The sequence below is a fragment of the Herpailurus yagouaroundi genome, unplaced genomic scaffold (genome assembly GCF_014898765.1).
Source record: "Herpailurus yagouaroundi ecotype Mexico unplaced genomic scaffold, PumYag 222, whole genome shotgun sequence".
NCBI lineage: Eukaryota > Metazoa > Chordata > Mammalia > Carnivora > Felidae > Herpailurus > Herpailurus yagouaroundi.
Window position 1 is genome coordinate 4016404 of NW_024412453.1, and position 14764 is coordinate 4031167.

A 14764-nucleotide genomic window follows, 5' to 3' on the forward strand; every position below is an offset into this window, starting at 1 on the left:
TGAGTCTGTGTGAGTGGTTGCAACATCTTTACTCCCGACAGAAGGTCTTTGCGGCACACTTCTCTCAGCCAGCCTGCATCCTCTTCAAAGGCACTCCAGCTCAGGGACAGTCCACCTCTGGCCTTCCCCAGAATCAACACACGCATTGAGACGCACGCACACTTCCTTTCAAGCGCTGTTCCTTTGGCCCAAGAGAACCGACAAACCTTGAGCATCCTCGCTCCGACAGCCTCCTCCCCACCCCCCAACCCCACCCTCCGATGCCCTGGCTGAAGGATCCTCTACATGGAGATGGACTCAGAGCACCGGCAACGGGGAAGAAAAGTGACTGGGAGGAGAATCGAGCAAGGCAAACTGAGGACACGCTGAAGGAGTACGGACGGAGCCAGAGCCGCTGCGGGGAAGCAGGTCCCACCCACAACACGCCCCTCCCGCAGAGGGGTAGCTTGTTCCCACCCCAGTCTTCCTCTGGGGCTTCCAGGTCTCACTCTTCTCCTCAAACTGGAGCTGTGAGAGGCAGCTGGGACCCCCTCCTCCCATGCATCCCCCTCGCCCCACCAGCCGCGTCCAGGCAGCTGCTGATTGGTTGCGGGGAGCAGCGCCCCAGCTCCCCGTCTCCGAGGCGGGAGCGGAGCGGGTCCGAGGTGGGAGGCGCACGAACCGGCTCTGGGAGCCCCTCCCAAGTCCCTGTGCCCAGCGCCCTGTGCCCTACGCGACGGCCGTGCCAGGACTCCAGGAGGGCAGGTGTAGAGGGAGCAAAGGGGACCACGGCCAAAGGTAGAAGCAAGTCCTGCAGAAAGAAAGGCGCTGCTGCTCCGGCTGCTGCCTCCGCCACTGCCGCCACCACCGAACCAGCGTCCAGAGCGGGGCTGGCAGGCCAGGCACGGAGACGAGAGGAGCGAGGGGCGAGCTCATGGAGCACACGCACGCCCACCTCGTAGCCAACAGCTCGTTGTCCTGGTCCCCCGGCTCGACCTGCGGCTTGGGCTTCGTGCCCGTGGTTTATTACAGCCTCTTGCTGTGCCTCGGTTTACCAGGTGAGGAGCGTGGGGGAGAGGGAGGAAGCCGGGACCCCCGAATGCGGAGCGACCCTGTCTAGAACCCCCAGGCCTAGACATCCTCGGCGCGTGATCCCTGGCGCCCCTTCTGAAAAAGTTTAAGCCTAAGGGCAACAGCGGACATTTCCAGACTGGCGAGAAAGGAAGTTGCTGTGCCTGTCAGGGACTCGTGTGTGTGTGTGTGTGTGTGTGTGTGTGTGTGTGTGTGTGCGCGCGCGTGCGCGTCTCGAGCGTGCGTGGCAGGTGATGGGCATGGTGTATGTGTTGGTGTGAGTGTGCGCGTGGATTCGAGTATTTGCATGAGCATCTGAAGTGATCCGCGTCCCTGAAGGTGTCCAGTGGGGGCTGTGTGACTTGACCGCACTTCCCCACAGCTTTCTGGGGTTTCACTTCTCTTGTGGCCCCCCCCCACATCCACTCCAGCCTGAGAAAACCTCTGCCCCCTCCCCCACCGCGCGTGTCACCCCTGATTGGAGGTGAAGCCAGAGGTTCTGATGCCCAGCACTCTTTCTCTGGGGCTGCTGGGATGTAGCAAAGGATGAGCCCCTGTGACCCCTAAGCGAGGAAGGGGTCTCCAGGGAGGCTAGGAAGAGTCTGGGTGGGTCTGGGACCATGCCTTGGCCAGGGTAAGGGTCCAGAGACACCCACAGGCTTCAGAAGCCACCACTTCAGGGGGTCACAGTCTCCTTGAGGACATGCCTTGCCCCCTGGCTTTGCTTCCCTGTCCATCCATTCTGGGCAGCTGATGACCGCTGCGGATGTCTGGCTGGTCCCACATCTTAACGTCCTCTCCAAAGTGTGACTGAGACTTCTGCTGAATTCCTGAAGAGAGCTGGGCTGCTGGGGGCTGGGGGTGCTTGCTGTTTGTGAGAGAGGGGGAGGGGGTTCCTGGGGCTCCAGCTTGAGATAACCCCTTCTTCCAGATAGTCTCTGAGACGGTCTGTGTGGCAGAAAGATTCCTAAAGATCACTTGCAAGCAGACAAGAGAGGGACAAAAGGAAACAGAAAGAAAAAAATCCAGCATACAGCCTAGAATCACAACATCATCTACCCTGCCATTCCGCATCCTGGGAACTTGGGAGCTGGATTTCTGAAAGCCTTGTTGACATTTCCTTTTCAAAACATTCAACTTGGTGGTCAGGGCCCCTGATAAGGTTGTTTATATAAATTCCCCCTCCCAAATTTTGGAAGGAATGAGAAAGCATAAGTTTACAATCACCAAGCCTCTCTCCCAGCGAGTGATGAGGTTTTTATTACTAACTAATCATTCTGGCTGCCCTGGGAGAGACACTCAGCCTCCGATTCACCCTGCTGGGGCAGCAGCACGTGTCCTATAATTACCTTGAGCAGGAATTGATTTGTCCAGTCCCCACCTCCCCATCAGCCCCCCTGAGCCTCTCCCAGAGCTCTCTTTTAGGGAGTGAGTTTTTGAGGAGGTTGGTTATTGGTGACACTTGCTGAACCAGAGAAGTGATAGCTGCCCCTTTTCCCTTCGGCTCTCACATCAGAATGTCTGACCCCTCCGCCTTCAACCCTCCATCTCCTCTGCTGACTAAAGAAGCTACTGTCTCAGGCTTTCCTTCTGAAAACCCTTTAAGGGACAGAGACATAAAGACGGGGAGGCTCCAAGGGCCCAGAGCAGGGACATGAAGATGAGTAGAACAGGGGAAAGCTCAGACCTTCAAACACCTCAAGGTGGAAAACATGATACCTCACATCTTTACAGCATAACTCCTATGCCAAACATGGCCTTCCTGACCCATAGCATTGGCACCTATTGTGTGCCAAGCAGTCCTAGGCACAGGCTCATCATGGCTGAGCCCAGGGTTAGGAGACAAAGAGAGAGGGATTAGGATGAGAACCTGGAAGGCACTGATAGGTTCTTATGCTCCACTAAAAGCTGTGACCACCTACTGTGTGTCAAGTGCTAAAGAGGTGCCTACAGGATTCAAGGAGCTCACAAGTGGAGCTTGTGGTGGATGCAGAAGGACCAAGCATTCTGGAAAAGGATGATTAAAGAGGGCAGGCTTGCAGGAAGATGATAGGTTGATAAGTGTTTTGTTAATTGCTTGCAAGGTGGTTCAGAAGGTGAAATCCTTAAGTCATTCTCTTAGAACCATAAGGGCAGGCAAGTATGTCCTAGTGACTAAGAATGCAGACTGTAGAATGAAGCAGAGCTGGTTGTTAACATGTGGACCTTCTGTGTTTCTGTGCCTCAGTTTCCACATCTGTAAAACAGGCATTAGGACAGCAGCCACCTCCCGGAATGATGGCAAGAAGGAAAGACGTTGATGGAGATGATGGTGCAGGTTAAGCGCTCAGCTCAGTGCCTGACACACCACACACTGACTGATTGCTGCTGTGACACTGCAGTTGTGGTCATCATGAAGCTGATCTGGTTGTAAGGAGGGGGGGACTGCGTGGCATGGGAGTCAGAGAAGGGACTGGGAGCACACAAGAAAAGCACTTAGCTCAGCGCCTGAGCTCACTACAGTATTCCCCTCCCCACCCCCAGCTACCGGCAATTAGCAAACCCTCATTACCCTGCTACTGACCAGGATGCACAGCTATGCTGAGTGTGAAGTAACAGAGCACAGAGCTTGGTCATATTTTTGAAAACTGAGATTTTAATTGAATCACTTTTCCTGGCAGTGAACTCACCCCCATTTCCAAATTCTCACAGTGATTGGAAACTGAGGGGTGGATGAGGAGTGGCTGTTTGGCAACAAGGGAGCTAGTGACTAGGAGAAAGGACAGATGTTTCTTACCTCCTGCAGTATCTAGACTAAAAGGAAGAGCTTGGGAAAAGCCATGTGGTCCAATCCCCTGCCTCTAGGAATCACCTCAGTCTAACTTAACTGCTTTGGACTGGGACCCGGGGGTCCTAATATGAAGTATGGGCACAGCTCTGCCACTTAAGAATTCTTAACATTTCTGTACCACAAATTACTCCACTTGCAAAATGGGGGTAACAGCACTACCTACTACCCACACAGATAATGTATATTAAATAAGATCATCCATATAAAAATGGCTAAGTACAGTGCCTGGACTGAGGAAAACACTTGTTAGTGCCTTCTCTGCACGGGATCTTTTTCTATGCTAAATGCTTAGATTGTTGCACTTAATCTTCACCACATCCCTGTGACCTGTACATGTCCCTGAACCCATTTTACAGATGAGCAAACTGAGATTCTGAGAAATGGAGCATCCTGTCCACAGTCACACAATCAAACCAGTATGTAAACACCTGCTCTTTCCATTGTACCACGGTGCCTTCATTATTGCCAGGAAGTTCTTCTAACTAACCCCAGTCCTTTATGCTGTGTACTCAGTGGAGAACATTGGTGTGTCCCAACTGTTCCTAAAACTATATCTCTTTTCTCTTCCTTTTAAGTAAGCAAGATGTTTCTAGCTTTTTCAAATGCATACAATAAGCCAGTAAAGCTAACAAGGTGCAGTTGGGGGCCCTGATGGGGCCAAATGGGACAAGATAGTCCAAAGCAGAAGGCAGTACAGGAAGAAGAGATGAGCCTGATGCCTGAGGGAAGAGAGTGGCAGGGAGGACGGGTGAGCCTGGCTGATAAGGAAGGAGCAGCACGAAATTAAACTGAGATATGAAAGATATTTTTTTAAATTTTACCTTCTAAAAGGCACCAGGGATGTTACGGGAGACAAGGTAAGGAAGACGATAGCCTGACACCACACACAGCCCAGCAGATAGGAGCATTTCTGGAACTGCCATGTGAGGATGGCAATACCTGCCTGTGAGGATCGGTGCACAATGAAGGAGATGATGAGTCTGTCACCTGTCAGATAGTGCTTTGACACATGGTGGTTACAGTTGCTGCTAACAAGAGGTGAGAAAATGGTGACTAGCAAGCTGGACTGAGCCCTCAGATGCATTCTCTTTTGAGAACCTATAAACATCTTTTGAGAAAATATAGTAAACAGGTTAACAGTACAAGGTCTGAAGTTAGACCTCTGGGGTTTGAGTCCTGGCTTTGCTATTTATATGCTGTGTAACTTTAGGCAAGTGACTTTACTCTCTGCCTCAGTTTCCCCATCTGTAAAATTGGATGATGATAATAATGGCACATACCTCATAGAGTTGCTGTGAAAATTCAGTGGGTTATATATTTAACACAATGTCTGCCACACAGTAAGCACTCCATAAGTCATATTTTTCATCATTTAAAAATTAGGAAAATTAGGGACGCCTGGGTGGCTCAGTCAGTTAAGCGTCTGACTTCAGCTCAGGTCATGATCTCACGGTCGTGAGTTCGAGACCCACGTCGGGGTCTGGGCTGATGGCTCAGAGCCTGGAGCCTGCTTCCAATTCTGTGTCTCCCTCTCTCTCTGCCCCTCCCCCGTTCATGCTCTGTCTCTCTCTGTCCCAAAAATAAATAAACGTTGAAAAAAAAAATTTTTTTTAAAAATAAAATTAAAAAAATAAATAAATAAATAAATAAATAAAAACGGTAAAAAAAAATTTTTTTTTAAATTAGGAAAATTAAGGAAAAATTCTCAACTTGTCTTATGACACCAGCTTTACACTAATACCAAAGCAGACTAAGATATTACAAGAAAACTACCAATCAATATTCCCCATGAACATGGGCACAAAAGATCCTCAATAAAATATTACCAAATCTAACTCAGGAATATATAAGAATGATAACAAATCAAGATAAAGTTGGGTTTATCCCAGGAATGTAAGGCTGGCTCAACATCTGAAAATCATTCAGTGTGATCCACCATAATAAAAAACCTAAAAAAGGAAATCCATATGATCTTCTCAGTAGATATAAAAAAGTATTTGACAAAATTCAACATCCATTCATGATAAAAATTCATCACACTAGAGAACTTCTTTAACCTGATAAAGGTTATCAATAGGTAACCTATAGCTAACATCACATGTGATGGTAAAAGATGGAATGTTTCTCCTCTAAGATCTAGAACAAGGCAAGGAGATCTGTTCTTGCTACTCCAATTCAACATCATACTGGAAGTTCTAGCCAGGAAAGAAAACGAAATAAAAGGTATACTGGAAAGGGGCACCTGGGTGGCTCAGTCAACTGAGGGTCTGGTTCTTGATTTCAGCTCAGGTCATGATCTCACAGTTTGTGAGTTTGAGCCCCAAGTTAGGCTCTGCACTGATGGTGCAGAGCCTGCATGGGATTCTCTCTCTCTGCCCCTCACCCACTTGCACTCTCTCTCAAAATAAATAAACTTAAAAAATTGTTTAAAAAAAGGTATACTAGAAGGAAGAAATTAAACTGTTTCTATTCACAAATGATACAATTACCTTCATAGAAAATCACAAAGACTCCACACAAAAAAAGCTCCTCAGAATAAGTGAGTTCACCATGTTTGCACATGTTGCACCATGTTCACACTGTTAATATGCAAAAACCTACTGTATTTCTATGTATTAGCAATGAACAATTTGAAACTAAAAATTGGAATTAAAAAAAGGGATTTCCAAGTTTCCTTGAAAAGCCAGAGGAACTAACATTAGGCACATATTCCCAGAAGGTTGGCTGCAGATGAGGAATGGACTGCTTTCCTATGTAGCTGCTTTTTGGAGAGAGAGAGAGAGAGAGAGAGAGAGAGAGCGAGCCTTAAAAAGGCAATGACATTCATATTATTCAAAAACCTGGTAATATAAAAAGGCACACATTGCGAAATCTCCCTCCCATCCATTTCCCCCGCTCACCAATTCCTAAATCCACCCCATCATCACTACTACACAGATAACGAGGGCATCAGTATCTTGGTTTCTCATTTGTTCTTTCAGAGTGTTTTAGTTTATATACAAGCAAGTATGAATAGAGGATCTCAACTCTTCATTTTTTTTTTACTGTTCTCAAAATGAGCACATTATACACACTGTCCTCCATCTTGCTCTTTTTCACTTAATATATTAATCATCCATCATGGTATATTGAAGCTTTTTCATTCTTTTATGAAACTGCATAGTATTCCATTGTATATTTGTACCATAATTTAATGGGTGCCACTTTCAAAATCACATAGGCACTCTTATGTGAAAGTCCCTATATGCAACACCTCACTCTTCTCTGTAACATGTATGGCCCCTCTTTATGCACATTTGGCCCTAGGATCCCTGTTATAACAGTGGGAGAAAGAGCACTGCATGAGGAGTCCTGGATTCCAGGCTATTCTCTAGCAATAACTCACAGTGTGGGTCTGTCAGAGGCCTGAGAGAGCTGGGCTCTGCTTGTATAGCTCAGTTGGAGACATGGCCCATAAATGGGACACAAGCGTTGACCAGTGAAGTAGCTATGCTGGAGGCTGGCCGGGCTGGCCTTGGGCTGGGGTCCAGAACAGGAGCTTTGCTGTCCTTGCCCCTGCACAATTTCTGTAGTGATCCCATGTGTAATTTCTGCTTTTGAGGTTGTGTATAAAATGCATTGCACTGGAACTGACTGGACATGGATTTGGATCCTGTATCTTACCTGTGTTTGTTGTGTGATCTCAGATATGATACTGTACCTCTGAGTCCCAGTTTTCATTTGTAATAAAATAATCAGCCAAGTTCAGCATTTAAGAAAGAGGTCTCTGATGTTAGACTGAATGGGTTTGAATCCTAGCTTCCCTACTTACCAGTCTGTGACCTTGAGCCAATTTCTCACCCTCTATGAGTCGCAGCCTCATCAATGAGGTGGGGCCATACTAATACCTATCTCATAGGGTTGTTGTGAGGATTAAATGAAAATGTAAAAATACTTAGCACCATTCTTGGCACATGTTTGCTCTTGTATAGAGTAAGAGTTCAGTAAGTGTTATTAACCTTCTGTGCCCTGCATTGTTACTGTGGTGATCCCAAATAAAATATGCAAAGGCTTCTCACAATCCCTCAAACATTGTAGGAGCTCAATAAAGAGTACCTGGTGTTGTTTTTATTGTTTAACATGTCAACAAGCCTTGTTGACCAAGGTCTTTCCCATACAATTCCACTCAGAGTGCACCCACCAGGAATGAAACTCCTTGCCCTGGAAAACTAAGAAAGAATTATCCAATGGATTAAACAATCAATTCCATCATAAGCCTAAGGAATTTGTACCTCTCAAAGAGTTGCCTGTGGTTCAGTGAAACCTCCAGAAATACCATCAGTCCAGAACATGAAACCTTCTTCAGCTAAAGTTGATAAAGGGACTGACAAGCACCCAGAAGAGTGCCCTGCATTCTGCAGCCAGGATCATAAACAGAAGTGATGCAGGGAGGTGAACACAGATCCTGCCACTGAACCTCCATGTGATCTGAACTGTGTGGGCAATGCTGATAGGGGATGCTAGCCCTGCACAGGGTGCCATGAAACGCTGGGGGCAGGGAAGGGCAGGTGTCTTGAATTCAAATACTTGCTAGAGGCAGTCAGATAGCATAAATAAACAAAGTGGCCCAGTTTTAAGAAATATTTCACTTACCCAAAGAATCATCCTTCCCTGCTGTTTTTCTGAAAACATGTGGCCCTTTTGGTCTCTCTAATCTTCCCTCAGTGATAGAGACGTATGTACCAAAACCACTGCACTCTCCTCTTAACAACTGCTAGCACATTTGTTGCACTTACTATGTACTAGGGATTCTTCAAAGCATTTTACAGGCACTAGCTCATTTAATTCCCACAATGACCCTTTGAGGTGTGCATACTTATGATGCCCATTTTTCAGATGAGAATGGTGAGATGCCCATGGTCACATAGCTAGAAATCAACAGAGTGATACTCATTACTGCTATCCAGCTTTATGATAAGAAAATGGCAACACACACACAATGACAGCTGACAAGCAACACTTGGACTAGATCACTAGGGACAGGGGTAACAAACAATAGGGAGGAGTGGGGAGGAGTAAGGACTGGAGGAGGTTACAAAGTACCATCACCACTCAGCTCTCTAGCCAATGCAGTGTTGCCAAATTCTTCCAAAAATCTACAAATCTAGATTTTTATATGAAATATCCTAATGTTTCAATGTTGGCAACTAATTCAAAAATTTTAAAAAACACTGTGCGAGCCAGCACTGCATGAGCCAAACCAAACATATCTTCAGGCTTGATACATCCCACCAGGCTGCCAATTCACAAACTCCGGAGTGGGTAAAGCTTTAAGAGGTACCAAGAAATGCCAACACAGTGCACAGTGTGTGGAGAATAAAAACAAGAAGCTAGGGGAGGAGTAAGGAATAAAAGAGAGGGAGACCCAAAGAAACACAGGACTAAAAAAAAAAAACAAGCATGCCAACTCAGGAAACCAGGGGTTTGGCATGACTAGAAGAAAGGGCTCCAAGTAGTACCACAAATTGCATGTTGACAATGTCCTGGAACACAAATCCCCCATTTTTTTTTTGTAAATGGGAAGAGCCCTTAGAACCTGACAGCATGGTGGATTAGGATGTGGGCTCATGGTCTCCCACTGACCTGGATTCAAGTTCCAGCCTTGTGACTTCCTAGTGGCAGGGCTCTGGCAAGTTGCTTAAACCTCTCTGAGCATCAGTGATCGTCTCTGCAGAATGGGTATAACAGTGCCTTTTTCACAGGGTGTGTGTACAGACAAAATGAAACAATTCATGGCTAGCAGGGGTCCCAATGTCTGCCACTCCATGGCTGCTGTTTTTTAATCAATGTCAGCACCATCATTTTATAACATGAGGAAACTGACACCTTAGCCAATGTCACAGAGCTAGGAATGGCAGAATCTAAACCAGAACTTAACTTTTCCAACTTTAATTTAGTTCCCTTTTTATAAAATCACACCGCTAGTGATTTCTTGAGGAAGCAAAGTGATAGGAGTAAAGGAGAAACAGGCTGTGGAATTTTAGAACTCAGAGTAATCATCTAGATTTGGGGGCATTTTGTTGTTATTGTTGTTTTATGTAGGATTATTTTAGGTGGCACAAGACTGCATCATTATTTAATCCCTTTTCAATTTTCTCAACCTTTCTGATTCTATCAAAGGGAAAGTCTCATCTTGGTGCTAGTATGTCTTTAACACCTTTTCACGCGTGCTAAACCTCCCTTATTAACAGACACAGAGCAGGCCTAGAGCTCGGCCTTGGGAAGCAGCAGTATCTAGCTAAAATTTAATGTCACCCTTGCGCTGTCATTATATTTATGTTTAAGGCTATCTTCTGTTTACAACAGGGAGGTGGGTTTGGGATTCAGGGTTGCTATATATGCTGTCCAATATAGTAACCACCAGCCTCACATGGCTATTGAGCACTTGACATTTGAGTAGCACAACTGAGGAACTGATTTTTTCATTCAATTTCATTTCAATTCATTTACAATTAAGACCTGATACTTGATTCAGTTATTGGACAATAACTGTATATTGGAACAACTTGGGTATGTGAATCTACTCTGAAATTTTCAACTGTATATTTTATGACATCTAAACAGAAATCAGGATTTCCACTGAAAAATTTAGCATCCTTAGAGAAATGTGCTCAGAATGTAAAATACATGCCAGACTTTGGACATTTAGTATGAAAAAAAATTAAATATCTCATTAATAATTTATATTGATTACATTTTTGGATGAACACAGTTAAATAAAATATATTTTTAAAATTAATTTCACCCGTTTCTTATTTTGTTAATGTGGCTGCTAGAAAAATCAAGATTGCATATGTGGTTCACATTACATTTATATTGGACAGCAGTATTGTATAAAGTTTAATTCAGGGGGAAAAAGACAACTCACTTTAAAACAAAATGTTAATAATAGCACAGGGGACACAAGAATATGGCAAAAATCATAATATTGGTGGCCAATCACTAAAATCTGGGGAGCCCTGACATAGTACAATGCTCTTAATACAAAAACTGAAGCCCTGGAGAGGACAAGAAATTTCCCCAAGGTTACACAGCTAATCAGGTGTGATCTTGACCCCAAATCTTCTAGATTCTGAATCCAGTGTGCTTTGGCCATTGCAACAGCCCTACCATCTGTCCCCCACCAAGAGAAATGTAAGGAAAGGGGGTTGGGGCATGGGGAGGATGTGGCTACCTTGAATCCCATTGGTATTCAAACAGAGAGGACTTCTAACTATGGATAATCCAGGATCTTTGCTTTTCTATCAAGTGAAGCTGAATGACTTGGGCTCCTCTAGAGTAAAAGTCATGACCAGCTGAACCTAGTGAGAGCTGTGACTTTCAACCCAAATACATGTTTTCATTTTGCCCCATGGCAAAGAAGGATGAGACAAGAAACCAGAAAGCACAATTAGGCAAATGAATCTGCATTTAAAAAAAATTTTTTTTAACATTTATGTATTATTGAGAGACAGAAAGAGACAGAGAATGAGCATGGAGGGGCAGAGAGAGGGGAAAACACAGAATGTGAAGCAGGCTCCAGGCTCCGAGCTGTCAGCACAGAGCCCAACGCGGGGCTCGAACTCACGAACCATGAGATCATGACCTAAGCCGAAGTCAGACGCTTAACCGACTGAGCCACCCAGGAGCCCCTGAATCTGCATTTATTGATTCACTTATCCCTCCCTCTCTCCTTCCATCCATCTATCCATGTGCCTGGCACTGCCAAGTAGGCTCATGGCAAGTCTGTGGTAGGTTCATGGCAAGTCTAAAAAGACCCATTCGATGTCTGCATGTTTGTGTGGGGAAGACCAGCATGACCAGAAGTCTGAATAAATGTAAATAGTCCCACGTAAGAAGAACATGAAGGAGAGGCACAGGGTGATAAGAGAGCTTTTTGTGGGGGGACTTGCCCAGTGGGGAAGACCTAGAACCTGAAGACTGAGGAAGGAAAGAATGGAAGAAGAGGCAAGGGGGACAGGTTTCACGATGACTCTTAGGCAAGAGAGGACTGGTGCACCATATAGGAACAAAAAGAGGACAAGTCTGGAGTGCCAAAAGGTGGTCTGAGGACAGGAGGAAAACAAGGCATGAGATGTAAGCAGAGGAAACAGGAAATCAGAGCTTTACAGAAACCACACAAAGTGACCCTGAATTGGGAGAACACATTCTACAGTGTTGACTCCTTTTGACTTCTGGTATTAACCAATGATTTCTTTTCTCTTCCCCTTTGTTTACCAGAATATTTGGCAGTTGAAGACCTGGGGCAATTGCTTTTCCACCACAGACATTTCTTATCATTTACAGCTAAGTGCAGGGAAAACTATCTACCACATGACTTCACAGGAGGGACTATCCACAGACCCACACAGAGAGACGTGCGCACACACACACACACACACACACACAGATGCATGCATGCGCATGTGCACACACACACACAGATGTGTGCACACAAACATACACAGGCATATACACAGACACCACATAGACACACAGATGCGCAGACATGCAAACACACAGACATACACCCACAGGGATACACACACAGAGACATGCATACACATACACACACACACACACACACACACACACACACACACACTCCTCCCACAGTCAAAGGTATAGAATGGTCTGGTCCTTGCTATAGCCTTTTGCTGTTAGCATTCTGGACCTCACCACTATGGTTCAGCTCCATAGAGCTGCTGACAAGAACCATCATCTGCCTCTTGAACGAAAAGCAGTGGCCTCCCTGGAAGGTAGCAGAATGGAGCAGTAACTGGAGAGAGAACTCAAGAGGGGCTGGTGCTATGAAACGGGTAGAGATGGGCATTCCTTAAAGGAATCACAGGCCCACATTCTTAACCCTCACAGAGCCTGGCTTCCACATCATGTCTACCCTCCACACCCAGGACCCTTCCAGAACACCACCTGTCCTGGCTGAAAGGCTGAACACCACCTTTCCTATCAGGAAAGTAACACTGGCTTAGGAATTAGGCACACCTGGGGGTTTGAATCCCAGCACTGCAACTTTGCTAACTGTGAGGTCTTGAGCAGGTAATTTACCCTTCTTGGAGCCTCAGTTTCCTCATCTGAGAATGGGGGTGATAACAACTTTATTTATTTGGCATATACGTGGCACTCCTTTCATATGCCAGGCACCTATGTAGGCACTGGAGGAAAAATAAAGAAAGTCTGCACAGGTGGACATTCTACCAGGGAGACAAGTGGTAAACAAATAAACAAATGCATACACAACACTCTTTGAGATATTGATACATGCTATCAAGAAAACAAGGTGGTAAGGAGATAGGGAACTATATTACATAGGGTGGTCAGGAAGGGGCTCTCCAAAGAGTTGATGTCCAGAATGACACTGGAATGATGAGAAGGAGCCAGCCACAGGAAACACAGGGGAAGGACATGCCAGGCAGAGGGACCCCACAGGGTAAAGGCTCAGAGGTGGGAAGGAGGTGGAGTGAGGGCAGACTTGTGTGGCTGGAATACAATGAACAAGAGGGAGAGTGGCAGGAGATGAGGGGAAGAGGCGGACACTGGCTGGATTGTGGGGCCTTTTGGTCCACAGTGAGGAATCTGGATTTGCAAGAAGAGACCAGAGCCTTTTAAGCAGGAGATATGACATAATTTGAGTTTTTCAAAGGTCTCTCTGGCTGCTGTGAAAAAAACAAATGGAAGATGGTTTAGGAGGAAAGCTCCTTTTCTTAGGAAAGAAAGGAAGAAAGAAAGAAAGCTGTTGCAGTGTGAACGATCTCTGGTTTCCAGTAGGAGAGAGTGCGCAATACCTGTAGAGTGGCCAACACAGTGCCCGGCACACAGTAGGAGTGTGGGTCAAGGGTCATGTTCACAGACGCTCCAATCCTACTCCCACCCCATCCACCATCACCTCGGTCTCCAAGTGAAACAGCATCAGACATGTGAAGTGAGCAAACTAACAATGTCCTCAGACATCAAGGACATCTGTGCCTGGCTCTCCAGGCACCATGGCAAAGCGCCCGTAGCACAACAGAGAGCTATCATCTTGGTTGTGGCAGTGGGCAAGTCCTGCTAATGATCCAGCTGTCAATTGCGAGAGTCCTGAACAGAGAGAAAGCAAGTGTCTGGACAACAAGAAAAGGGTCACCTTCAGCACTGTCATTTGACAAATGAACAGGATTGAGTTCTGGCTGGCATGGTAGAGAGACATTATCATTGTGACTGCATTCAGTTCTAATGACCCAAGGTATTACAGGAAGAAGGGAGTAATGCCCCCAGGATTGAGGTGGAGACTCCAAGGACGTCCTGAAAATGGGAAGAGAATGCTCATGGAAGAGGAAAGAAAATGGTAGTTTGCCTCTTGGATCTTCTCAGCGTTAGACCTTCTGGCCAGAAGAGAATGGCTCTAAGAAATAAGAGGATTTTTTTTCCTTAATCACTATCAGTACTGAATAATTTCCTCAAAATGCTATTCAGATACATGCTGGTTAATACCTTTCTCAACCACCCTCATATAACCTCCTGAAGAGGCCTGGACTGGGGGTCATAGCCAGCCAACAACCAACCAGAAACTCAGACCCCTTGGAATGTGAAAGAAGCCTGTGAAAGGTTTTCTTAAAAGGCAGCACCATGCCTATTAACATTCAGAGGCAATCTCTTAAAAATTCAGGTTTCTCATGAGTCTTGGAAAATTTCAAAGGCTGGAAAAACTGAGCTTTCCCTGTCACTAAGTGCCTAGAACCAAGTAGCCACAGCCTTCTTTAGGTGGCACTTGTGCTACCCAGTTCATCGGAGTTATGGTGCCCCAGCACAAAGATTTTATACACACACACACACACACACACACACACACACACACACACACACACACAC

At 45.8% G+C, this 14764-nt stretch overlaps 1 protein-coding gene across 1 annotated transcript in view; it reads left to right on the top strand.

Annotated features, from left to right (window-relative positions):
* Positions 1 to 707: 707 nt before the first annotated feature.
* The window catches only part of GPR139 (G protein-coupled receptor 139), a 40207-nt gene continuing 26150 nt past the window's right edge, over positions 708 to 14764 (top strand). The window contains exon 1 of the mRNA XM_040458896.1: positions 708 to 1037. Coding sequence (XP_040314830.1) covers positions 914 to 1037 — 124 coding nt within the window. The 5' untranslated portion in view covers positions 708 to 913. The remainder of the gene's footprint in view (positions 1038 to 14764) is intronic.